We start from the raw sequence: 27,188 nt of genomic DNA, 5'->3' as shown, positions 1-27,188 counted from the left end.
CCCAGAAATAGTAGAACCGTAGGTTAGCGTGGATGTAGGATCAGCCACCTGTAGGAGTGAAGGTGTGACTTGAATCCCCAGAAGGGAAATGGCGTAGGAGTTCAGTGAGGTACCAAGGGATGATCCAAAGACAAGTCAGGATATAGTCCAAAATCCGGCAACAGGTAAACAGTTCCAAGCAATGGTACAAAGGGGTATCCGAAGGAGTCAGAGGTAGAGTTCCGTGATCAAAGGTAACAGTGGAGCAATAAGTAACGCCAAACAGAGTCTGAAGACAGCTGAGAAGCAATGAGTGTTCTGTCTCTCAGACCATTATACTGTGCGTCTCTGGGTCATGTGACGTCCACCAAGGTCACGTGAGGAACGCCACTCTGGATCACGTGATCGACGTGGAGACGTAACACCGCCCCTTCTGCTATATGTTCTCCAAGGCAATTGCCAATGCAGAAAGGGTTGCAATCGAGCCCGTACACCATAGCTGGTACGGAGTTTTCGGTCCTTTGGGTTCACCGAATCACTTGAGCCTCGAACCGTGGGAGGAGATGTTGGGGAAATGTGAGCAGTGTTCTGGTGTGTAGCGGACTGGTGTGCAGAGGATCGCCTAACATGAATGAGCTCCCAGGTGGCACCAGACCACTCTGCGTATGGTATCTTGGGTTGTCTCCCAAAGTTCTATTACTTCTTTGGTTCCAATTGTATCTGTGTCGCTCTTTTCAAACGCCTCACACACTGTTCCCTTTGTACAATGTTGCCGCTTGCAACCTTGGTTCAAAATAGAAGCTGGTTTGGCATCAGTCTCTCCGATTCAACAGCTGTGCTTTCTTTTCTGACGCCACTTTCTTGTAGGAGTCAAAGACAGTACCACAGCGGCAATCGCTCCTCCCCGCCTTGGTTATCGACACGGGAGAGCCCCGGGTACCTTCGACACACTGCAGCTTTGAGCAGCGCTAGTTCCTGATCTTCGGTTTCTTACTTTTCAAGCCTCACAAAAGTAACTGTCTTTAGAGGTCACTGGTACTACCCTCCTTGCGACTCTCTCAGGTCTTACCGTCACTCTCGTATTAAACTGCCATCTTAGAACTGCTGTTTCCTCATGTGGTTTGCCTAGCTCAGAGTGTTCTTTCAAGCTCCGCCTTTTATCCATGTGGGGAAGTGTGATGGAAGTCAGGTGTGTGTAATAATCCATAATTTCCAGACCTTGCCTGTCCATTGTGTCGGGACATGTCAGGTTACGGCTCTGGTGTTCGGTGTTCGTTGTCGCTCACGGTGAACTGTCTGTGAGAAAAGGTTTGGGTTGTAAAAAGGGGGTGGTGGGGTGAATTCCTTGGTATCCTACCAGGTAGGAAGGGGAAACGGTGTTATTGAGAAGGGGATACCTTCCGGTGTCCCACTTCCACTCCCCGAGGACACCTCATCCACGTGATCCTCCCGCACTGTCCACCCGCAGGAACTGGATCCAAAAGCGATTTCCGTGTCCTGGCCACCTGGATGTCAGATCCTCGGGGACTAGCGGGTGAGACACCTTCAGGTTTCTCGCAGGAAGTTGGGCGGGGTGCACTCCCCATGCTCTCTCCATGGAGACACAGAATCTGTGGCATTGGGTCATTGCTCAAAGCATGTTTCTCATCCCAATTCACCTGGCAGGCGTCCAGAACACCATTGCGAACTCTCTCACCAGCAAGCTGTGGTCCTGACATGAATGGGAGCATCAGCAAGCACAAGTCTTCCATCTCCTTGATGAGTGGGGTCTCCCTCAATCGACCTCTTTGTGATAGCTACCAACGCCAAGTGTCAGAAGTTTGCCAGCAGGTATCCTCAGCCGCGGAGTCTGGGGGATGCCTTCTTGTTCCATTAAGAGGGCCTCTTCCTGAACGTTTTCCCGCCGATTCTTCCCTGGCCACCTGAATGGAAGGTCCTGGGGAAGTGGATGGGAGAATAGTCGGGTTTCTCACACACTGCAAGATGATCCTCACTGCACCGGCATGGCCCAGGCACACCTTCTCCATCTATCGGTGGTTCCAGCCATCAAACTGCCTCCACTTCCAAACCTCCTTTCCAGAAAAGGAGGGTCAATAGTGCACCACAACCCAGCGTCTGAGCCCAAAGGCCTGGCTTCTACAGCCCTAGAATTTGGACACTACTCACTGCCTTTGGAATGGACGAACATTTTGGTGAAGGTCATGGCCCCTCTACGCTTGCTTGCTACAAACACAAGTAGAAGCACTTTAAGTGTGGTGCCGGCCACGAAAGATTTCTCCGCTACACATGACGCCGCCGCTTCTCCTCAAGTGCCTGCTCTCGCTTGCCCAGGCTGGCCTTGCCCACGCATCTATCAGTGTCCACCTGGCTACTATCTCCCTGTACACCGAGACTCCAGGCCAGCTCTCCGTGTGTTCTCACAGGTTCATAAAGGAGTTCCTCAAGGGCCTCTTAAGAACGTTTACTCTGGTGAAGGCTCCTGCGTGAGACTGAATGTGGTACAGTCAAAGCTGATGGGGCCTCCGTTTGTACCTATGATTTGGAATTCTTTGAAGTTTCTGTCATGGTTCTTGGTGGCAATCACCTCGGCCAGGCGGGTGGGAAAGATACAGGCTCTGTCCTGGAAGCCTCTGTATTTGTTCTTCTACTCCGCTAAGGTGGTTCTGTGAACTCGTCCTTCCTTCATACCAAAGGTTCCGTCGGACTTTCATCTAAACAAATCTTTGGTTCTACCAGATTTCTTCATGAATCCTTCTGTGCCTGCTGAAATGGCGTTGTTTTCACTGGATGTTGCATGTGCCCTGAAGTTTTACGTTGCATGCACAAAGGACTTTCAAAATACTTCTCAACTTTTTGTCAGTTTTGGACATGTGGGAGCTGAGAAGGCTCTGTCGAAGGCACCCTTCCCTCAGTGGCTCTCCGACTGTAGCATGCATTGCCATCGTCTAGCCAACAGACTGCTTAAAGGCCGTCCGAGAGCCCATCCTTCCAGAGCCATTGCAGAGACTAAAGCGTTTCTCTCTGGTGTTCCCCTGTTCGACATCTGCAGAGCTGCTACGTGGAGGTCTAAACACACCTTCACAAGATTCTAGTGTGTCGACAGGGATTCCAGGGAGGAGTCCCGGGTCGGCCTGGCAGTGCTGCGCAACCTGTTTGTTTGAGGTGAGTCTGTTCCAGGGATAAGTTTATTGCTTCTGTGAGCCTTGCCACCTCCCGTGGTTGTGTATATGTACTGCGTTGTAATTGTATTAATGAGTATGTGAATCCATGCAAAACCCCATGCTGGAGAAGGAACAAATTACTTACCTGTAACTCTTGTTCGAGTGGATTGTGTCCTCCAACGTATTCCTCATCTTAGATGTATTCCATCCAGCTTTAGCTGCTTCGGAGAAAAATTTCGACAGAGGGCGCCCGTGCGCCAGTGTCGTCGAGTCGATGGTCCCTCGAAGGCCTCCATCGAGGGTGACGTCATCGGGTATACAAGTAGCATGCGCAGCGCCCTTTGGCCTCAGTTCAGTTTTTCAGCGGTGCATGTTGCTTGGGAGATTCGGCGCGACTCGAGTTCTGTGACGCAGTGAATAATACTGATATATATCGATATGTCCTTGTCATCGACGCCGACTACGACCCTGCAATCGGGTTTCAAAAAGTGTACATCTTGCGGTTCAAAAATGTCTATCACGGACCCGCACTGAGAATGTCTGTGGTGTCTCGGGGAAGGCCACTGCATGGAGGCCTGTACGAAGTGTCAGGCGATGACGGGGAAAGCCTTGCGAGAGATGAAGGGAAAAATACAGGTAGGTCATAAATCCAACCGGAAAGCCTCTAGCGTCGAGTCGAGGTCCCGTGAGAAGTCTCCTCGACGCGAAAGGCATCGGTCCAGGGCCCGAAGCGATTCCCATCGCTCGTCGTCTTTGACAAAAAAATCAAAGAAAAGATGCCACAGGTCCCCCTCCACCTCGTACTCGGACGAATCCCCAAAAAGGATGAAATGCCCCACAAAACATTCTTCCTCCAAAGAGTGTGAAGCATTCAGAGTTAAAATGATGGAGGTGTTTGAGAAAGCGAAGCCTCGGTCCGTGCCTTCTTCGGAAGCTGGCCAGGAGCGTAATCGCTCCGACACTTGTGCGCCCTTGAGCCCGGGTGATCGAAGAAGGAAGGATCGAGAACCTTCCAGGACGCCGAGCGAAAAAGACTGCTCGAGTCGAACGCTCAAGGTCACCGACGCCGTCCGAAACCCAATGCACCGCAAAGGGCAAATCTTCGAAGAGCGCCTCATCGCCCCCGAAGCCATCTCCGTCGGCGACCACTATTTCGTCGACGCCTTTTCGTCGACGCCTTTGTCGTCGTCAACCCCGAAGCCCTCAGCGCCAAAGGTTCCAAAGGCTCCAGTTCAGCCAACTCAGCCAGAAAAAGGAAAAGAGAAGGCTGCAAAGCCTGTAATGCCTTCAGGTTCCACTAACACACCTCTCCCACCTCTCCCAGAAAAGGTTTTTAAACCTCTTCCTAGGAAGGAATTTTTCAAGTCCCTGACTTCAATTTTTGAGGAATAGGAGAGATCTGATGAGGAGAATGTACCCTTTCGACTGGAATATGGTACCCCAAATGTCCCAAAATGCCCGATTTCTGAAGAAAGCAGGATGAGGGACCTGGTGGAATCCTTACATAATGCAAGTGGCATTGATACATCTCCTGAAACAGATTTTGGCAGGCCAGAACCAGGAGAGCATACCAGTCCCTCATACTGTCAACTAATGGCAAAAGTGGTCGATTATTTAGGATGGGCTAGACCACCAACCCAATTCATCCAGGATGATTTGACCGATATATTGTACCATGGTCCCACCGAAGATCCAATCCTACCCTTCCATGTAGCCTTGCAAAATAGGGTGGCCAAAAATTGTGAGACTCTGGATTCTATTCCTCCAGTGAATAAATCCCTTACTTCAAAATACCGCCCTGCCAGTAGCGACACCGGCTATCTGTCTAAACATCCCACCCGAGAGTCTGGTGGCCCAGGCAGCCATCGCTTCAAATAAAATGGCGTACCCTTCTATCCCTCCGACAGGGACTACAAGCGTGTGGATGGCTGGGCACGCAAGGTATTTTCAGCTGGGAGTATGATGTTAAAATCGGCCAATTCCACATGTGCCTTGGCAAAGTTTTCGTACACTCTGTGGGAGTGCATTGCAATGGCGGCGGAGCATACACCAGAAGGGGACGAAAGGGAAGGATTCCTAGCCATTGTTAGAGATGGAAAGGAGGCCATGCAGGAATCCCTTCAATCTGGATTGGACACTGCAGATAGTGTGAGCAGGTCCATGGGTACTAACACGGTAACGCGCAGATTTGCGTGGTTACAGAAGTCAGGTTTCGCACCAGACGTACAGAACCGCCTTCTGAACATGGCCTTTGACGGGTCTCACCTTTTTGGAAGCACGGCCGACGAGAGCCTTGAGAGGTTGCAGACCTCAAAAGCAGCTGCCAAGTCTTTAGGAGCTGCTATTAGGCAACCTCAGCCTTTTCGTGCGCCAGGACAATCTTGGAGGGGACGATCCTATTGTTACTACTCCTCATATGGAAAGGCGAGAGGAATGGCCAGTCAAAGGGGCCAGAAAAAGGTCACTTGCGCTGGACGAGGAAAACGTGCCAGGCCAACTTCAGCCTCTCTGCCATCAGTGGATGCAGCAACCGCCACAAAACAGCTTTGAGGACTTGCATTACACGACACCAGTGGGAGGCAGGCTGTCACAGCACCTGCAAGAATGGCGAGCCATTACTTCAGATGTTTGGGCTCTAGAAATAATAGCCCAAGGTTACTGCCTTCCTTTTCTAACGCAAACTCAAAGCAATCCACCAGGGAGACACCTTTTGAAGTTTTCAGACCTGCTCCTGCAGTAGGAAGTTCTATCCCTGCTGGAGAAAGGTGCTAGAGAACCAGTACCTGTAGCTGAGAGAAACAAGGGATGGTACTGCCCTTATTTTTTAGCCCCAAAAAGGACAGAGGACTGAGACCCATCTTGGACTTAAGAGGCTTGAATAAGCTCCTCAGGAAGGACAAGTTCAAGATGGTTACTTTTTCTCAGATCCTTCAGGCCCCGCAACTTCAGGATTGGTTGGTGTCATTGGACCTCCAGGATGCTTATTTTCATGTGCCAATTCATCTCAAGCACAGAAAATACCTGAGGTTCATAGTTGGCGACGCACACTATCAGTTTTGAGTCCTGCCATTCGGATTGACCTCCACCACGAGGGTCTTCACCAAGTTAATGGTAGTGGTGGCAGCGCACCTCAGGAGAGGGGGGATTCACGTCTACACCTACCTGGACGATTGGTTGATCAGAGCACGTTCTGCCGAACAAGCACTGGATCATCTGAAAGTCCCCTGCCACTTCCTCCACAAACTGGGCTTCTCCCTCAATTTCAAGAAGTCACAAATGACACCTTCCCAACAGCTCCACTACATAGGGGCTGTATTAGACCCATGCTTGGGAAAGAGCTTGCCTCCCAAGTCGAGGGCCCAAGACGTTCTTCAGATGGTTTCCAAATTCCAAACTGCCCAAAATCTCCAGGCCTACGACTTCTTATGGTTACTCAGCCTCATGGCATCCTGCATCTTCCTAGTGCCAGAGACACGCCTGAGGATGAGATCCCTTCAATGGGCTCTAAAGACTCAACGATCCCAGTTCTCAGGTCAAATGACAGATTTTCTTCAGATTCAGAACAAAGTTCGACAGGATCTTCTGTGGTGGACTTGCACAGAGAATATCCTAAAAGGAGAGCAGTTTTGGCAACCATGGCCGGAGATTACAGTAGTGACGGATGCCTCACTCATGGGGTGGCGAGCTCATGCCAACGATCTGACCATCAGCGGTTGCTGGTCTCCATCGGAGTCCAAACTACACATCAACATTTTAGGGCTGAGAGCAATCAGACTAGCGCTGAAGGCTTTTCTACCATCTGTCAGAGGAAAAGATTTCTTAATAATGATGGACAACACAGTGGCCATGCATTATCTAAACAAAAGAGGATGTGTAGGGTCACTACCTCTGTGCAGAGAGGCAATGCAGTTCTGGTATTGGGCAATTCAAGAAGGGATCTCCTTAAGGGAAGTTCATCTATCTAGAAGGGAGAATATGACGGCAGATGCTCTGAGCAGGCAGAGCACAGTGTCCCACGAGTTGGAACTAGCTCAGGAAGTCATTCAAGAGATCTTCGCTCTTTGGGGAACCCCTCAAGTAGACCAATTTGCGACCGGAATCAACCGAAAGTTCGAAAGGTATTGTTCAAGTGAATTTCCCCCGAGAGGAGCCCTAGGGGACGCGTTCGTGGTGGAGTGAAACTTCCCACTATTATACGCGTTCCCATCCGATTCCCGTCCTTCTTCAGGTTATCAGGAGACTTAGATGTTTTGGAAACCGCATGATCCTAATTGCCCCAGATTGGGCCAGGAGAACGTGGTACCTGCACCTTCTAGACATGTCCATCTGTCCCCCAGTACGTCTTCCTTGGAGAGAGGACCTTCTCTCACAAATGGTGGATCAGGTTCTCTATCCAGAGGTCAAGATTCTCAACCTTCACGCTTGGTATCTGAAAGGCTGAGATACAAACATTGGGACCTTCCAGATGACATCATGGAGGTGTTACTTTCGGCAAGAAGACCAGCAACAAAATCTCTATAACGTTGCCGTTGGAAAACATTTTGCAACTGGTGCCGAGAAAACAATGTTGATCCTTTTCCATGTTCTATCCCAGAAGTATTGTCCTTCCTCTTGTCCCTAGCACATAGAGGTCTAAATGTTGGGACCATTAAAGGTTATCTTGCAGTGCTTTCCATCTTCAAGTGCTCGTCGGAAGAATGCTCCTATTTCAAAATTCCTTTAGTAGTACAATTCTTAAAAGGACTCACTAATGTGTTTCCTCCTTACCCTTTCCAAGTATCAATTTGGGATCTTAATCTGGTTCTAAAATTCTTAATGTGTGCCCCTTTTGAACCCTTGCACACTTGTCCATTAAGATTACTGACATGGAAAAATGCTTTCCTAGTTGCTTAATATCTGCAAGAAGAGTGAGCGAATTGCAGGCACTGTCTTCTGCTCCACCCTAAACTGTGTTCCATAGGGACAGAATGGTATTAAGGGTTAAACCCTCATTTTTACCTAAAGTTGTGTCTGATTTTCATTTGAATCAGAAGATTGTTCTACCCGTATTCTATCCTCCACCTCATCCTAGTAAGGAAGAGGAAAGATTGCACAGGTTGGATCCGAAAAGAGCTGTAAGCTTTTACATTTCTAGGCTTTCCAAGCTTAGAGTGGATAATCAACTTTTCATTGGCTACATCCGAAGGAAATTGGGTCAGTCGGTGTCGAAACAAACCATATCACGTTGGATTGTACTTTGCATTTCAGAATGCTATAGATTAGCAGAGAAAGACCCACCAGAAGGCTTAAGGGCCCATTCCACCAGAGGCATCGCCTCTTCGACAGCACTTTAAAGAAGTGTTCCCATAAAATCCATTTGTCAAGCAGTTACTTGGTGTTCGCTGCATACTTTTTCAAAATTCTATAGTCTGGATGCTTCCCAGTCTAAGGCACTGAATTTTGGTAAAGCAGTACTATATTCTGCCATTTAAGGGTATCAAAAAATCTACTCCCTCCTCCAGAGTATTGTCCATACTGATTTGGGAGTCTATCTAAAATGAGGAATACGTTGGAGGACACAATCCACTCGAAGAACAAGTTACTTACCAACTGGTAACGTTCTTTCGATTGGATGTTCCTCCAACGTATTCCTCATCGCCCTCCCAGCCTACTCCTCTGTAGATTTTTCCGAATTATTGCCACTTCAACCCTCGCAAGGCTAACACCTGACTACCAGCACAATCTTCACAGTAGAACAAGAGTGAGGGGGAAAACAGAACTGAGGCCAAGGGCGCTGCGCGTGCTACTTGTACACCCGATGACGTCACCCTCGACGGAGGCCTCCGAGGGACCATCGACTCAACGACATCGATGCACAGGCACCCTCTGCCGAATTTCTTTTCCGAAGCAGCTAAAGCTGGAAGGAATACATCTAAGATGAGGAATATGTTGAAGGAACATCCAATCAAAAGAACGTTACCAGTTGGTAAGTAACATGTTCTTCTCCAGCATGGGTCTTGCATGGATTCACATGCAAACCCGCCCTCCTCTCTCAGGCTTTTCTTGGTTCATACTGCCACTTTACGTGTGTGACCAAATCCGAAGATGGCTACCAGGTGTGGTACTCTCAGCACGATTGTCTATGGCGGGGGCAGTATGACCCTAAGTGACACTTATGAGCTATAGGCGAGACAAGCAGATTTAGCTTAAAGCTAAACTGCTTTAATTTTACTGAGGATTCCCAGCCTGATGACGGTATATTCATGAGCATGTGACTCCATGAAAGACCCATGCTGGCGAAAAAGGTAAGTAACTTGGTTCGTATGTGCAATGGCCTCCAGGATAAGGAGAATTCCAAGATATAAACAATACAAAATGGAGCTTTGCAACCTGATTTACAACCTGGAAAAAGTATTACATCAACAGTGCCTGGCAGAACCTCCATTGGCTCTGCAGGCATTATTGGGTCAATTCCTGTGTTCCTAGCGAAAGCAGTGCAGAACACTGGCTCAAGTTCATTTCAAGGTTTCAAAACTCTCCCCCACTCACCCTGGAGACCGCTTCCCTCTAGTGCTGCGAATAGACTTGTCTCAAGCCAAGGGATCAAGAACGTCAAGGTAAGGGTTAGGGAAAGGCTGGTACAATGGGCTAGTTCAAACTTACAATAAGAGACACCAGAGTGTATTTGGTAATGCAGTAGGAAAGTATCCCATGTGATGACTTATAAATCACAAAAACCTTAATTCTACTGAAAGTACTGTAATATACAGTGACTAAAAAGATCTTCACATATGACATTAATTACAATCAATTAAAACATTTTTCTGAATGTGCACATTAAACAACACGCGTGAGATCTCTACACGATCTGGCGCTATTTAATTCACTCTGGTACCCTAGATTTCACGCATGATGTTTAATTTGCACATTTAAAAAGAATAGGATCAACCCAACAATACGTCTTTCTATTAACTCCTGTTTATCCAACGCTATAAATATCCAACGAGGGACACGACAAGGATGCCCACAATCCCCCTTATCATACGCAATCTACTTGGAACCGCTATTATTTACGATTCGTCACAATAAAGAGATAAGGGGCATACTTTTTGGAGGGATAGCATAAGACTGCAGCGTACGCTGATATGTTAATGACGGTTTATGGTTTTTGCAACACATTTTTTCCATCGAGGGTCTTTCCCATCGAAAACTTTGCAACGAAAAAATGAGCATCAAATGCATTTTTTATTAGAGGGGGGTCCCCCTCCCAAACCCCCATTTTTTTTGCTTTAAAAACACATCCCCCAAAAAAATTAACCCTTTACCCCACACAAATATGCATTTGATGCATATTTTATTCGTTGGAGAACCATTCGATGCAAATACCAGATAACGTTAATGGCATTAATAGAACCAGAGACTTAATTTCCAGCATTGGTATCCTTGCTGGGGGAGCAGTAAAAAAATGTCTGGTCTTAAAATAAACATGACAAAATCTGAACTAATGAGACTGGGTCTCTCAAAAGAGCAAAGGTTTAATTTGAATAAATTCTTCCCCTTTCGGTATTCAGATAACAACTTAACGTACTTAAGGATAAAAATGACAAGCAAGGTTGCCCACCTGTACAAAGAAAATTACCCTGACACAATAAAGAAAATACGAGAACATTTTGAGAGATGGTCCCCTCTTAAGGTGTCCTGGCTGGGGTGCATCCACACTGTTAAAATGGTAACCTTAACAAGACTTTTATATTTGTTACAGGCCCTCCCAATGCCCATTCCTCAGCTATTTTTTAGGACGGTAAATAAAATGATTTTAAAATGTATCTGGCAAAATAAACGTCCTAGGATATCAATGGATTTGTTATCTACATTTAGGAATAAAGGAGGGTTGGGGGTTACCTAGTATGAGTGGGTATTTCGAGCCGGCCCAACTGCGAGTGGGTTACAAATAACAGGAAAAGATTCTGGGGTTTTTGGAGGAGGCTAAAGTGCACACAGAATATATTTATCCAGGTGTACATACACCTTCAATGGGTGGAAGTTTGTGGTTTGTTGGGCCCAGAATCGCGCCAAACCCTGAAGCCTCTGCAAAGAGCACACATGTTACTGATAGCGGCATGGTTAGTGATTGCTAGAAATTGGTAAAGCTCTGGCGGTTGTACAATAGTTACATAAACTGGGGGAATTTCTGTCTATGTAATGGGTATCATATACAATTCAAGGAGATGCAAAGAAATTCAGGGGCAATTGGAGGGAAATGTTGGAATACTTCGTGATTTCATTCTGCAATGGTTCCCGCAAAATATTTGAATCCTGGACATAATGTGAACTTTGAAAGGCAGAAATATTGTCAAGGGCTCAGCCGGACTCGTCGTGTACTCGTTCAAAGTTGGGTTTACAGAGACTGGGGGGTAGGGAGGGGGGGGAGTGGGGTGTGTATTGTTTAAAGAAAATGTTAATTGAGAAATATAACAAAGAAAATAGGTTCACTATCTGAGGTCTATACCAGCACAGGGACACTTTACTGATGCACCTGGCCCTTTAGGGTCCTAACCACAGCTTGGATTTTTAATTGATTGTAATTAAATGTCATATGTGAAGATGTTTTTAGTCACTGTATGTTACAGTACTTACAGTAGAATTTAGTGGTGATATATATTTATAATTTCGTTTTTCTGTCTTTGCAATGGGGTAGTTAACACAGCTACAGAATAAATCTGTCCTCCTTGTTTGAACATGCGCCCACCCTCATTCCCCCAAAGTTTGCCTTGATCTGGTGTTGGTCAAGAGTCACTAGAAGTCCTTGAAGTTTTAAGTGCCCTGCACTTCATTCTTGGATGGTGTGCGCTTCTAGTCAGGATGCGTTTTTAAAAAAATTCCTTTTATTTTTATTCTGATTTGGTTTTGAAATCGGAAACCTTTCACAAAGAAAAGAAATACGGACATCTCCAATAGAAAATATACAATACAACTACATTAATTTAAACATTAAAATTGCAGTAGCAGCCTAATCAATTAGTTATCAACTGTAAATTGATCTGTACGTCATAACATTAATTGGTATAATACATTTGGTATATAAAGCCATTCTTTCATCCATCCATCCTTTTGTCTTCAGATAATCCCACTCTAAGTCTCATGATGTATAGATTTGGGGTTTAATTTAGAAAAAAACTAAGTAGTATTGCATAGAATTTTGGAGCAGGAAAAGTATGGATGAATGGCTTCACATTCTCCCCTTTCCTATGAATGAGAGCTAAATCTTTTAACCAGGGGGTACTTGCCAATCTGTAATATTGTTTGAGCCCAATTATAATTAAACACATTTTTTTTTGTCAATTGGGGATTTTCATGGAGTTCTTTCACGTTTGAGCCGATCTCGTTAAGGTAATCTAAACCCATGTTCATAAATGATGATGCCTCGGCTACCAAATTTACTTTTGGAAGGGACGCATTGTGCCAAAAGAAGGCACTGACACAATATTGCAGGTTTCAGAACCTTTATTTATATATTTTGAATGAGGGGTGTGGGGGTTCGGAGAACTCCTAGCATGCCCTAATACTAAAATTAAGTAATCTCAACCATGAAATAAAGAAAACAAATTCCTGGTCAGTCTTGTCAAAATAATGGCATATGCTAAAAAAGAAAAAAAAATAATTCCTGCCCTTACACTAAGATAACAAAACCGGGAAGGGATGTGTATTGGATCAAAAGAAAATCAGTGTGAAAAACAAATGCCAGTGCGTCTGAGCAACCGTCTCTCCCCACGTTTGACAGCACATGGTAAGGTGGCACACTTGGCTTGGGTGACACATTCTGGCTCCAGACACACGGATGCAGTTCAAAGATTGTGGATCAGGGCCCGCTTGGGCTCCCTTGATCAAGTTCCTTTCTTTGGCAGTTCAACAAAATAACCACAGTTAACAATAATGGCTCAGCTTCTTCTCCAAAAGTACAATTTCACCCAGGTCTCCTTCTGCCAGGCTCAGACCTTTATATCACAGTTCATGGGGTTCCGTTCCCCAAGCTTTGTATCATATTCACTAGGCTCCCTTCAGTCGGGCTCAAGCCTATCTTTTGCTTTTCTTTCTGTCGAAGACTTTCGAATGTGCAAGGATTTTAAGACCTCTGCATGACCACTTCAACCTTCTCTTCTCATTTGTTTTTCCTTACAACACAAACGTTCCTTGATTCCTTCTACGTTCGCAAACCTACAAAAAGAAATTTCAACAAAATCTTAACCAAATTACACTTTCTTGCAATGCCTTGTCGTACTTGCAGTTATTCACTCTCAGGCTCCCTCAGTCGGGCGCACCTCTTGTTTCCCACTTTCGCCATGTATTTCTTGTTCTCACAAAGCCCTGCGATTGTACGCTTCTTACGGCATGACCACTTTCCTACTTTGTATCGGCCTGCACCTTTAACTACAAACAAGAGTCTTTAATCAATTTTGTCACAGTTGCTGTCTTACACGCAACCTTTGCTTGCCACTTTGTTGCTGCTACAGTCTTCATTTCACACAGACCGGTCTATCAGGACATTCATTTTACTCACTGGCTGTGTGAACTCCTTGTGTTTGCTCGCTGCTCTGTTCTGGGAGTCAAGGTTTGCAGTTCACAGATGGTGCCTCAACTCCCCAACTCTGTTGTTCATCCGGGGGTGTAGCTGATAATGTTGAAACACTATGCAAGCTTTCTCTTTTCTTTCAATTGTCCTTTCATCCACAACCTTCAGGATTTCGAGGAGGTAACCTCTCACAGGGAGGCTTAGGGCTTCCCTCCGCCTTGCTTCCGTCCCTCGGTCTGCTGTCCTGCTCCACCTGGTTTGCCGTGGGCCTGGAAGGACAGTTTATGGTCTTTTCATCGAAAAAGAACCTCCTTGTACAGTACTTCGGTGGTTTTGAAAATTGTGAGTCCATTGATGTTAACTGATGCACAGTATTTAGAAGCTCTTACTCAATGGTTACATATGACAAATCAGTTTTATATGAAGGGGAATTGCAGTGTGTGCTTTTTAGAGCAGGAATGGAAGGTTGGTCTGAAAATATCAGAAAAAGGTTTCTCCACCTTCCCTAAAGGGGGGAAGAGAGGCATAGCAATAGGCCATTAACATTGGGTATCAGGGGTCATCCTCATGGGCAAATGGGGGATACCATGTCTCATCCAATGAAGTCATGACATCTCCTCAGTAGTTGTCTCCTCCCATGTGATCCTCCCTCATATAATAGGCCCCAGATTACGATCGGGTAACGGCTGCCATCCCCTGGTCACATGGGAGGAGGTTACCGCTGGGGAACCCGTAATGACTCTATTGTATTCATCACATTGTGCAGCCTTATTTTGTTGTTCCCCTGCCACGATCTTTTGTTGTTCCCGTGCCATGATCTTTTCTTGTTCCCCTGGCACTACCTTTTGTTGTTCCTCTGCCCCCACCTTTTGTTGTTCCTGTGCCCCCACCTTTTGTTGTTCCCTTGTTCCCCTGCCGCGATCTTTTGTTGTTCCCCTGCCGCGATCTTTTGTTGTTCCCCTGCCGCGATCTTTTGTTGTTCCCCTGCCGCGATCTGTTGTTGTTGCCCTGCCACGATCTTTTGTTGTTGCCCTGCCACGATCTTTTGTTGTTGCCCTGCCACGATCTTTTGTTGTTGCCCTGCCACGATCTTTTGTTGTTGCCCTGCCACGATCTTTTGTTGTTGCCCTGCCACGATCTTTTGTTGTTGCCCTGCCACGATCCTTTGTTGTTGCCCTGCCACGATCTGTTGTTGTTGTTGCCCTGCCCCCACCTTTTGTTGTTGCCCTGCCCCCACCTTTTGTTGTTGCCCTGCCCCCACCTTTTGTTGTTGCCCTGCTCCCACCTTTTGTTGTTGCCCTGCCCCCCACCTTTTGTTGTTGCCCTGCCCCCCACCTTTTGTTGTTGCCCTGCCCCCCACCTTTTGTTGTTGCCCTGCCCCCCACCTTTTGTTGTTCATTCCCCTCCCCTGCCTCCACCTTTTGTGGTTCATTCCCCCTCCCCTGCCCCCACCTTTTGTGGTTCATTCCCCTCCCCTGCCCCCACCTTGTGATGTTCTCCTTATGCCACCAGCATATTCCCTCCTCCTAAAGACACAATACCAAATTCTCAGGTTGTGAAAAGACTCTAGGTGTCTGAGTTTCCCGGAATTATTCCACACAATCAGCCCCAGAGTCCTCCTTCCCCATTTGGTTAAGAAAAGCCAGAAATGTTCGTTGTTATCATTCATACCAGCTTTTTTCAGTATTTGTACCATCAAAGCATGAATCATACATAATAAACAACATTACAAACCTTTATCAAATAAGCACCAGATAGATGCACATTAAATTTAAAAACAGCTAAAACGGGTTTAAAATGTGCTATCTTTGGCCCATGCCAGGTCTGGTTATAACTTACCAATCTATGATGATGTATTTTAAATGGATTAACCAGTTTGCCATAGTGTGAATGTCCTTTGGCACTAGGTCGCTGGTTCCAGTTTGATGGTTGTTATTATTATCAGGGTACTTATTGAGTGCAAACCTAGCTTCGGGAAGCAATGGAGCACTTAACAATCCTGGGAAGGCAAAAGCACAGTGAAGGAAGCAGAGTAACAGGAAGCAAGGAGCTAATAGGGCAGAGGAGGGCGAGATGTTTGGCTGCAAGTGATCTACAAGGAAATGGTGGGGAGCAGATCCCCCGGTCTCAGGTAGGTTAGGAACTTGATCTGTGTGGGCCTAGGTGTTGGAGAGGAACCATTCCTTGAAGAGGAGGGTCTTGAGCTTGCTCTGGAACTGTAAAAGCGAGGTGGTGAGTCTGATGTTGACCGCAAGGTGGTTCCATTGTCTTTGGGTGTAGACAGAAATGCCTGTCTTCTAGTTCTTTCCTTCCTGCACAAGAGGAGGTCAAGTCTACACATGGCGTTACTTCTGGTGGATTGTAGCCTCTGGGGATGCGGAGTTTCTCAGATAGGTAGTTTAGGGACTTCAATGTGACAGCCTTGTAGATGATGCAGCAGGATTTGAAGATGATATGGGCAGCGAGAGCCAGTGCAGTTCGATGAGGGTCAAGTGATGTGGTTGAATTTACAGAGTCCTTTGAGTCATTCTGCAGCATACAGGGCACATTTCAGGGGTGCCAGGATAGTCTCCAGAATGCCTTCCAAAAGGACATTGCCACCTTCCAGGTGGGGAGGGGACAAGGCAAAGACAGCGGATCTAAAGTTGTTTTTTTGGGCTTGATTTATCGCAGGACAGAAAGTTGGTACCAAGCTGTTTGGGTCTTCCTTGCTATGTGGTGTTTGAAGGAGAGGTGCCTGTCTATGTCCAACCCAGGAGACTTGGTGCAGGTGGCCAGCTAGGGTGCAAAGCCCTTGCGGTTCATAGCATATTGTCAGTTTCACCTGAGTGGTTAGTAAGTGAACTCTATCCACTCCCCATTGTGGCTCTCTAAAAAGCAGAACAGAGCCATAAGTATTGGACCGCAACCGCTAGACAGACCTTCAATACACCCTGTTCTGCTGTGAGCTAGTACACCTTTTAGAGGACTGCTAGGAAAAGTTGAACTGCTACTACTCTTACGTCACGTCTCCTTTCCTCCATACTGCATGGGCGTCCCTCGCTAGCGACAGGAGATGGAACCTTTTTCACCAGAAAAAACCTTCTTCCCCTTTAAATTTAGAGGCGCAGCCCTTGGAGCATGCGCTCCCTGACTCCGCCTAGCAGCGCCACTCCTCAGTCCCCTTTTGTGCGTCGACGGGAACGGGCCGATTTCACCAGTACTCCTGGGTTTAGCTTTGGCCATGTAATACAACACGCTTTTCCTCTACTTTCTTCTATCTTTTTGTCTTCTTTTTGTCAATCAGGTACTTGGTCCTCCAGCGCCACACTCCAGGGAGGTGCATGTCGACTTCGGCGGGCTTCAGCAGGTGTCCAGCCAGGAAGGGGCTCTTCGCTACATCAGACCCCCACGCTGCCTCCGCTGCCTTGGCCCCGACCAAGGTTGTACCAAGGTTGTACCGCATGCAACGCACTTACTCCAACTGCATTGAAGAACAGGCTAGCTCGGTGGAGGGAGCTCTTCGAAAGGTCGCCTCCAGAGGCCTTATAGGACTTTGTCAGACGCAGATCAAGGCCGAAGGGAGGGCTGCTATTTTCTATCGCACCCCATAAGGGCGACTCCTTCCCAAGGAAACGCCAGAGCGGGAGGAAACTCCCTGCTTCTCGCACCAGCACACGTACTGAGACTAGTCGAGCTACCGTCCAAGGGGTAATCAGATCATTCCGGTCGCAGTGATGAGGGACCGCAAGGTTCTTTTACCGGTTGTACACCCGACAGGCAACGTCCTAGTACCGGCCTAATGTCCGAGGGGTCACCTGCATGCAGCACTACCGGCGACAATGCCGAGGCCTAAGGTGCAGGGTAGGTCTCATGCTCTACCGCCAAGAGTCTTGGAGGAGGCCGGGCCCAGTGAGCCAAGCACCATGACTTTGGAACGTGGCACGCAGCTCGACAAAATGGCCACCACTCCAGGTAAAATGGCAGCTTGTCCGATGCCACTCCTAGGAACGGAGCAGGTGGATGATTGAGTTTCAAGGTGGGACTGGTGTCAACCAGGTATGTGGCCTACAGTTTATCCATCAGCAGCACAGGGCAGGTTTCCCCTGCAACCGAGAAAGAGTGCGCTCCAGCCCTAGCAGCCGCCAGCCAATCTGTCAATATCACCTGCCACCTTTTCAACCTCTGAAGACTGGTTCTTCAAAAGGTTCCTAGCACTGATTCAAACTCCTCAGATGGTGGCCATCCTTCAGGATGATATCAAGGACATGCTCCCGCTCACTTCACCAGCGCCCATAGTAATTCCTCCTTTAGCCCCAGCACCACAGGCACCAGTGAAGCCCTTGCTGCCTCTGCCGGCTCCTTCAATTTCGGCACCCCTACCTCCCACAGTACAAGCGGTTCCGCACCAGCCTCCACAGCAGCCAACGGCTCTGACACAGCAGCCCACAGTGGCCACTACACCTCCACCCACCCCGGACCATCCTTCCTCAACCGGAGGCCGAACAACCAGAGGAAGGGGTTTTGGCAGAACGCCTCACTCCACGTCCCCCTGCTAGAATGGGGATCCCGATGCCAAAGGACGTTGTTGCCTTGGCCAAGAAGGGGTGGTTCAAGCCACACTCAGCCCAGCCTGTCAATCGGCGCCTCAACGCCAAGTATAGGCAGATGGAGGGGGATCCACTCTTGGTGTTGGCACACCCTCAACCACACTCTTTGGTGATCGCTGCGGTGTCACTGTACTCGAAGCCTCAGTTGTCCTCGGCCACTTCGTCCTTGGTGCTGCTAGGCAAGGAGGAGAAGATCTTGGAGACGTACGGAAAGAAGCTGTACTCCAACGCCTCACTGCACCTGCGTCAATCCAATGCGGATGGCAGCCGTTAACCAAAGGCTTTGGCAGGAAATAGCTGACTTCCTTCCAGAGCCTCCGGTGCAGCGCCAAGCTTCATCATGGAGTCCACCGTGGCCCACATCGATACCTCTGGCCGGGCCATTTGCATTGCCACAGACATGAGAAGGACTGTCTGGCTTTGGGCTACTAAGTTTAACCCTGACGTCCAGGAACGCATAGTGGACCTTCCATTCAAGGGTAGTGACCTTTCTCTCCACCACCGATGAGAAATTAGATAAAAAGAACAGTTTGTAAACTGAGACCTTTTCATCCTAACAAAGGCCACGCCCAAGGCATACACCCAGATGCATCAACGCTCTGACAAGGGGTGGGCGTTTGTCGGGTTCCGGGGCTTCCAGGAACTGAGGTCAAGACAGCTTGACCGTTCTCTGAGTCAGCACCGACGTAAACAACAACAAAAGGGGTGAGCAGGTGGGGGGGGGGGCAAGGGCTTTTTCCAGTCCCCCTTCTCTGCAGCAGCCTCAGAGGGAAAGAAGGCATGATGTGTCCCTTCCGGTCCACGTGTCTCTGGTGGGGGCAGGCTTGCCTTTCACGTGCAGTTTTGGCACCAGAACCTTTCGGATCCTCTCTGTAGTGTCCACGGAGTACCGCCTACCGGTCCTTCCCTCTCCTCCCGCCTCCCCTCTCTTCCCACAGATTGGGACAGCAACTCTTTTGACGGAAATTCGGTCGTTTGTCGAGAGCCAGGCAGTGAAAGAAGTCCCAGCCTCCCAGAGAGGATTGGGATTCTATTCCAGGCTTTCTGCCATACAAAAGAAGAACCAGGCTGGCCTGAGAGTTGTGTTGGACCTCTCCACCCTCAACCTCTCACTCCCTCTTCAAAAATTCAAGATGGTTAAGCCAGCACTCATTGCGGAGACACTAGACTAGGGAGACTGGATGTGCTCCCTGGATCTGAAGGACGCTTATCTACACGTCCCGGTTTGGCAACCGCATTGCTCTTTTCTGCCCTTCAGGATCATGGGCTGCCATTTCCAATACAAGGTGCTACCATTTGGCCTCAACTCAGCGCCCAGGGTATGTACCAGGCTCATGAATGCAGTGGCAGCCCTCCTCAGGGCCCAGGGCCACCACGTCTACCCGCACCTAGACGACTGGCTCGTCAGGGCGAGATCGCCGGAGGCGTTTCACCAAACTTCCTCCGCACTTATGAACACACTCCATGACTTTACGATCAACCTCAAGAAGTCTCTGCTGCAGCCTACGCAGAGCCTGACCTTCCTGGGCCTCATCTGGGAACTGAGCTCCGAGAGAGTCTTTCCCTCGGAGGACAAGATCGCGGCAATCAAGAGAGCCACTACTCACTTCCTTACCAGAGCAGTGACCTCGGCCTGTTGGTACCAACACTTATTAGGTATCTTGGCAGCGGTCCTACTGGCCGTACCCCATACAAGACTCAAGATGCGATTACAGCTGCACTTCGCACCCTCATAGAATCAGGAGAAGGGATCCCAAGCGGAGCCGGTCAGCATCCCTCCTTCTCTCCACTCAGACCTCACATGGTGGTCCAGAGACTGCAACCTGTGGACTGGCAAGCCCTTCCGGCAGCCAGCCCCGCAGGTCACCATCACTACAGACTCCTCCCTGGAAGGCTGGGGAGCCACTCTGGACAGCCACAGCGTCCATGGAGTCTGGACCCAGCAGGAGCAGGATTTGCATAACTGGCTGGAGCCAAGATCCATCTGGCTAGCTCTCTAGCTCTCCTTCTGCTCATTGGAGTCAACATTGTCCTTATCCAGATCGACAACCCGGCCAGCATGTACTATGTCAACAAGCAGGGGGGGGTACCAGGTCCCCTCCACTGTGCAGCCTAGCCTTCAGCATATGGGAATGGGCCCTGGAGAACTACATCTGCCTCGCGGCCATCCACCTTTCGGGGGAGTCCAACTTGGAGGCGGACAGGCTCAGCAGACTCGGAGTGGACAACTACGAGTGGCAATTGAACGACCAGGTGCTGCTGGAGATCTTCGGCAGATGGGAGCATCCTCAGGTGGACCTTTTTGCCTCCTGGGACAACAGGAAGTGGCAGGAGTTATGTCCTGGCAGGGGCAGGGCCCCGGCTCCCTGGGCGACGCATTCCAGATACAGTGGGACGGCATGACAACATATACCTTCCCTCCCACACCCCTGGTCCAAAGGGTGATCCGTAAAATAAAGGAACCTTGTCACCTCAGCGTCATTCTGATGGCTCCATGGTGGCCGACGAGAGCGTGGTTCTCCACAACTTCTCAGCCTCACGGACAGGCCACCCATTCACCTTCCAATGGGGCCAGCTCATCTTCTGGCACAGCAGGGGCACAGGGTCATCCACCCCGCCCCACAGAAGTTAGCCCTCCTGAGCAGGTCACGCTCGGGCACCTGAGCCTATCACAGGCTAACCTGGAAATCATTTGGGGCGCCAGGTGCAAGGCTACCAGGAGCCAGTACAAGAGTAAATGGACTAGGTTCTGTTATTGGGCAGACTCCTAAAGAGATCGATCCCCTTACGTGCACGCCGGATGATGTGCTCTCCTTCTCTGCACACCTTGCGCACTCAGATGTGCAGGTAGACACATGGCGCACCTCTCTGGCAGCCATAGGGGCCTACAGAAATTCGGAGGAGGAGGTCTTCTCCTCTTCCAGCCCGATTGTCAGGCGACATTTGGCAGCCCTGTCAAGGCTCTACCCGCCCATCAAGAAGCCACACCCTGTGTGGGACCTCAATGTGGTGCTGGGCTCCTTGGCACACAAGCCAATGGCGTACGCGGACATCAGGCTGGTCACCATTAAAACAGCTTTGTTAGTGGGACTCACCTCTGCTTGCAGAGTCGGTGAGATCCAGGCTGTGGTGGCCTCAGAAACCTACACCACTTTTCACAAGGATAAGGTGGTCTTGCGGACACATCCCACGTTCCTACCTAAGGTACCCTCTGCTTTCCATCTAAATGAGGAAATAGTCTTGCCTACGTTTTTTGCTGATCCTAAGAACGAGGTTCTGAGGGTCTTGCACTGTCTGGATGTCAGACACGCTCTGAAATTCTATCTGGACAAGACCAAGGGCTTCCTCCAGTCGGATGCACTGTTTGTCACCTTCGGGGGGATCTTGGCCTGGGTATCGTGCATCCAAGGCCTCTATTGGATGGTCTTGGCCATCAAGTAGGGATACTATGGGCAGCACAAACCGGTGCTAGCTAACCTGCATGCCCACGCTGTCGGAGCCAAGGCCACGGCCATTGCATTCCAACAGCAGGTTCCGTGGCAGGTCATCAGCCGGGTGGCCACCTGGGCCACGCCTTCGGCTTTCTGAAAGCATTACTATTTGGACGCCGGCTCTAAGTCAGACACGACCTTCGGACAGGTGGTTATAAGGAACCCGTTTGCTTAAGGAGGGTCTCCTCTCTACATTCTGTTCTAATTGCCCATGCATTATGGAGGAAATGGGACGGGATGTAAGAGTAATTTATAGTTACTCACCGTAGTGACTAATGTACTCTTAGTCCATAGTCCTGTTTCCTCCATACGTCCCACCATCCTGCCCCCTAATAATACTGGTGTCATTAGGCAATGTTAAATATTGTCGACGTGTCAAGGGGGGCTGAGGAGTGGCACCGGTGGGCAGAGTATGGGGAGCGCATGCTCCCAGGGCCGTGTCCCGCACACCTCTAACTTTAATGGGGAAGGTTTTTTCGGATGAAAAAGGTTCTGTCTCCCGTCCCTAGCGAGGGACGCCCTTGCAGAATGGAGGAAAGGGGACTATGGACTAAGAGTATGTTAGTCACTACGGTGAGTAACTATTCATTTCTAATGCAGTCCCAGTCTGTGAGTTGCATATGTATATACACCTTATAAGCCATGTTCAAGCAATAGATTAGTCATCCTTGCCTTCTTGTCTTATGTTCTCTATCATATGCTTTCAAATCCATTCAAGAAAATGACAAATAACTTTTGGGGGGTGGGGCAATGCTAAGTTGATGTTCCATAAAACAAAAAAAAAATACCACTACTGACTCAAAAATATGCTTTGTGTATGGACTTAGTTTGAGTACTTTGAGAAATAAATGATGTGCTGTTATTACATGTTTTGATCTTCTGTTAACAAAAAGGTACATGAAGTCTTCATTGAGAGTAGAAAGTTTCTGCAAAATGTAGATCTTCGTATTTGCGTCAGACCAGCATAAAATGTGTGCGATTTTCACAAGAAGAAAATGCTCAGGTGCGCAATTGAGGAGGAGTATCCGCTTTTTGCGAAGGCCAGGTTAGTCTGTTTATGGGGGATGATTAAATCGAAGTATTGTGCTGAGTGTGTTTTATACCGATTTGTTCAATGTGATAAGTGACAGCGCGATTGTAGGGCGCTGTGCATGCCCCTCCACCCAACCAACTAAACATCACTTTTTGACATAATTATGCTACGACAAAACTCAATTATATCTCAAGTGCATGTTGCCAAATGCACTTAGCAATTTCAGTATGGTTCATTAGTGTCACAATGTCAGTGGGTTAAGATGCAACCATGTTTTGGCTAGCACTGGATCTACATCTTTGTCAAGCTGCTCTCCACCACTTAACTTATGGGGGACCTTCCCATCCGGCCCAGATGTGGCAGTGCACTGGGCCTTGCGGCAACAATGGCTTGCTGTCCAAGCCTCGTCATTCTAAGCCATTATCTGCTTTCTGCTTCTGCCCGTTCTCCGCGTCTTAACGCGGTTTGCCCTGATCCGTTCTACGCTCCCGTTTCTCCTCTCCTCTGTGATCTCCAGCCCTTCTCTTGATCCTGGTTCTCCCTGTTCCTTCAAGCTGACCTGTCCCCTGCTATTGTCCACTTCTATTGTTATTGTCTTTCCTTCGTTCCCACTTAGCCTTGCCTGCTCTCTTCCATTGAGTTCTTTTCAGCCTTTTGCCCCCCTGGACTCTTCCTACTTCTGCCTGCAGTCTCCTGCTGAATTCTCTGCAACTCCCAACCTATTCTACTGTCAACCTCAAGACAGTTACTTCACTGCTCATTCCTGTGTTTACCTGATCCTACAATCTTCAGCCTGAACTACTGCCAGCCTCCAGCCAGATCCTTCTTCAACTTTCTCTTCTGATCAACTAAAGTAACCACCCGTGACAACACCTTACAGTTCGGCCTTCCCTGTCAGTTCTTCACTGTTCATGTGCTATGTAAATCTGGGAAGAGATGTCCTGTGGCGTGGGGAGCTGATTCAGGGCTTCCCAGTTTCATCCCGGGAGGTTTTGGGTTGGTTTCTCACATCACACTGAAATCTGTGCCTTCATCATCCTGGCTTCTTCACCACAACCAACAGGAAAAACAGGTACACAGCACCAGCAAGACGTATTGCTTACCTATCTTGACATCTATGAATCTCAGTGATGCACAGGGTTGTCAGCAGTGCACCATTAAATTGTTTTGAAATAGGGAGTTGATCTCTGGATTTCCATTGCAATCCAGGACGCTGATATGAGACTTAAAACCAAAATCTCTGCCTAAACCACGGGAACACCATTGGCTTTGGGCAGCATGACTGTTGCAGCAGCTCCCAATAAACCCGTCCATGACATTGGGTGAAACGTGGGCTATGTCTGTGCTGCTTTTCTCAGCACATTCCTGAAAATACTTGCACCACGTTTACAATATAAAAATTCTCCCAGGCCTCAATAAAAGCCAATCAAGTATGGCAACTGGGTGTATTAATTGCAGAGGCTTCAGACCACACAGGTGTCCAGTCCACTGTTGCTGAAAATCGAAGACATTTCTTGTAGCCAGGGATTTTTACTTTCTAGCTCCTTTATCTGTTTGCTTTTTTCTCGCCAGCATTTTCCTTGGCAATAAGCCCCAAGACGGCGGGCCAATACAGCTCAAGGTAATGCTCCCAGGGCCCATAGTTACAGGCCCAAGCGTAGCGAGAGGAGGGGGGTAGAGGTAAGAAAAACCATACCAGAGTCCCTGCTGGGGGACGGGATTGTCCCGTTTCTAGCCTCCTCATTGGCTAAGTGGCTGCCATCCCTGCCCCCCTCCACACCCCCAGCCCCCTCCTCCCTCCGGGAACAAACGCAGGCACGTACGTGCATCCACAGGATTACACTGTGGTATGGCTTGGAAACGAGCCAATCACATATCCCGTGGATGCACGTACGCTGGGTACTAAGGATTATAGTCCTAGTGCTTGGTACAACATCTGTTCCATGCTCTTAATCCAATGAAGTTCTGAATCCATAGTAACTAATTCTCATATTTCTGCTGGCCTGTTTTCTTTCCCTGAAGTTTATAGTTTGGTGTACATAAAACCAACTGCTAGATCGCTCTTGTGTGCGTTTGATGTTCTTGCCCCTAAACAACCACAGCTGTTTGTACAATATTTACAAAAACAAATGTTGTAGTGTTGTAGATTTGGGGTTCCCAACCTTCTTGTGCATGATTCCTTGAAATGTTACTGATGTTCGCGAAGCCCAGATTTGATTAGCTTGTTTTGTGAGGCATCAAGCTGGTCAATATCTTTGCCTACAAACAAACCATGTTTGCATTTGGTCTTCTGTTCTTTTTGACAGGAATGCGTTGTCTTGTTGATGAAATGAAATGAAAGGATGAATTGCACAACACAAAGCCTTTGTACTCTACATCCCTATGCTTTATATGATATATTTTATTTGTATCATGCTCATACACCAGTGTTTCAGAGCATGACAAGGGAAGGGAACAAGGGAGGACAACAACAATGATCTTACTAGGCCCAGTGACACTGAGGATGCACAAGTACAGGGGAGAGGGACGGGGGAAAGTGCAAGGGGGAGGAGTGGAAAGTGCAGAGCAAGGGATAAACCAACAACTGGTAGTGCAGCCAGCAAGGTGGCAGGTGCAAGGTTAAAGCGCAGGCAGGGGTGTCAATGAGTGCAGGTAAGGGGACTGTAGGGTTGCCGATCAGACCTAAGTGCAAGGGGTGCCAGGAGGCAGTGCGGGTGTGTGGCTGGGGTGGGCAGGGACCCGGGCCCGAAAATCAGAGGGTAACCAGGTGCCCGGTACTGAAGCAGACAGATTAGCAGGGGCGAGGGAGAGCGAAGGCAGAAGCAAAGAGGAAGGTCTTGAGGTGCTTCTGGAACTGGAGATGGTTCTCCTCGTGGTTTAGAGAGGCAGGGAGACTGTTCCAGAGGGAGGCCCCAGCCGAGGAAAGGGATCTACCCCCATGTTGGATTTAGCGATTGTAAGGGCATAACGTGCACACATCCGCCAAGCTCGAGTGGTTTGGGCCCAAATTTAGAAAGGCTATAGACAGACTCATGGGAGCTTTAACAGTGGCAATGCAAGTGTTACAACTGGAGAGCCTTGCCAACTGGTGGTGTTAGATGGGGGAAGAAAATGAGCAGGCTAGCTATGGAGTAAGACTAAGTAGCCACAATCAGAGACAGGGTACCCTTATACTCCTACCAACCGCACACATGGGTCCATTGAATGATAGCCTGGAAACGTTACTTTGACTAGGTATCAAAAATCTGTGTTTGGTTGAACCCTATTCATGGTCACATTTTGTTTCTAGAAGATGCTAAGAGTTTACTGCTCACACCTGCATATGGACACCAATGCAGTATCCTGTGTACTGAAAAAATACTGTCAGTCTAACACAATTTATATTTTTTTTAATCTTTTCTTGGCAAATGTGAAAAAACGTATTTACATCCTTAAATAAAAATGCAAATTTGTAACTGCACTGTAAGAAAATGGGTAGAAACACGTAATCTTCATTATTTTCTAAAGTGCGTCACACACCAAAACATTGCAATGAATAATTATACAACATTTTGTATACTTTTTACTGAAGCTTGTGGAATCTGCTTAGATTCGCATGCTGTGCATAGGGCGATATCTAGTGGAAGCTGCAAAGTATTAGTTGTTTTCGAAACTCGAAAAGGGACATCAACGGGGCGTGCCAGTAATACTATCCCAAGTGTGATGTCCACTGTACCCATGATCCCTCACGCGTCGAGGTCCCTCGGGATAGTTTATTTCCGCCATGCTATACGGACACGTATAGCGGAGTTCCTTTCGGCGATAAGCCATTGACTTTGTATAATTACGATAGTTTTTCTTTCTATCCTTTCATCGACTGCCGTAACACCACGCCGAGGAAAGAGCAAGAATACTGCCGTCGGAGACCATCGCAACGGACCGTACTGCCTAGGAAGGCTGCCCCGGGCCTCTCCCCAGACAATAGGCAGAGGGGGGGGGGCATGAGTCCATTGTTAGGAGACCTTTTTAGAATGCATATTCTCTCCTTCCTACACTTTGTTCGCCCAGCTGCCATCTCCTTAACCCAGAATTATGGAAAACACTCAATTTTAAGTCTTTCCCTAAGTGTAACTGTAAATTCCCCTGGGTGGACAAACATTTAGTTTGCAATTTATGTCGCCCGAGAGACCACGTCGAAACATCTTGTCGAGCGTGCAGGCTTTTCAAGCCTAAGATGTTGAAGGACCGTTCCACTAAGCGCTGTGCCCACTAGGCCAGGCAACTCGAGGCCATAGAGGTAGATGGAGCCTTCAGCGATGGCAGCAACGCCGCACTTTCGGACGGCGAGGGTACCGAAGTAGCTTCAGCTACCCAAGCAAGCGCAGTCTCCCGACCCCGTAGGACAGG

The 27,188-nt window shown here is 48.3% G+C and overlaps 1 protein-coding gene across 7 annotated transcripts in view; it reads left to right on the top strand.

The window, feature by feature from the left end:
• ST3GAL4 (ST3 beta-galactoside alpha-2,3-sialyltransferase 4) overlaps nt 1–27,188 on the top strand; it is an 866,978-nt gene that overhangs the window by 691,031 nt on the left and 148,759 nt on the right. The window contains exon 1 of one of the 7 annotated variants that reach the window (XM_069614184.1): nt 22,678–22,814. The exons of the other annotated variants lie outside the window; for them this stretch is intronic. Within the exon in view, the coding sequence (XP_069470285.1) occupies nt 22,739–22,814 (76 nt within the window). The 5' untranslated portion in view covers nt 22,678–22,738. Of the gene's footprint in view, nt 1–22,677; nt 22,815–27,188 lie in introns of those variants that run through there. 7 annotated transcript variants of the gene reach the window in all.

This window comes from Ambystoma mexicanum, chromosome 9, assembly GCF_040938575.1.
Source record: "Ambystoma mexicanum isolate Mex_15411 chromosome 9, UKY_AmexF1_1, whole genome shotgun sequence".
NCBI classification, from domain to species: Eukaryota; Metazoa; Chordata; class Amphibia; order Caudata; family Ambystomatidae; genus Ambystoma; species Ambystoma mexicanum.
Note: the sequence above shows the minus strand (reverse complement) of the source record. Positions and strands in the feature narration are given on the sequence as shown.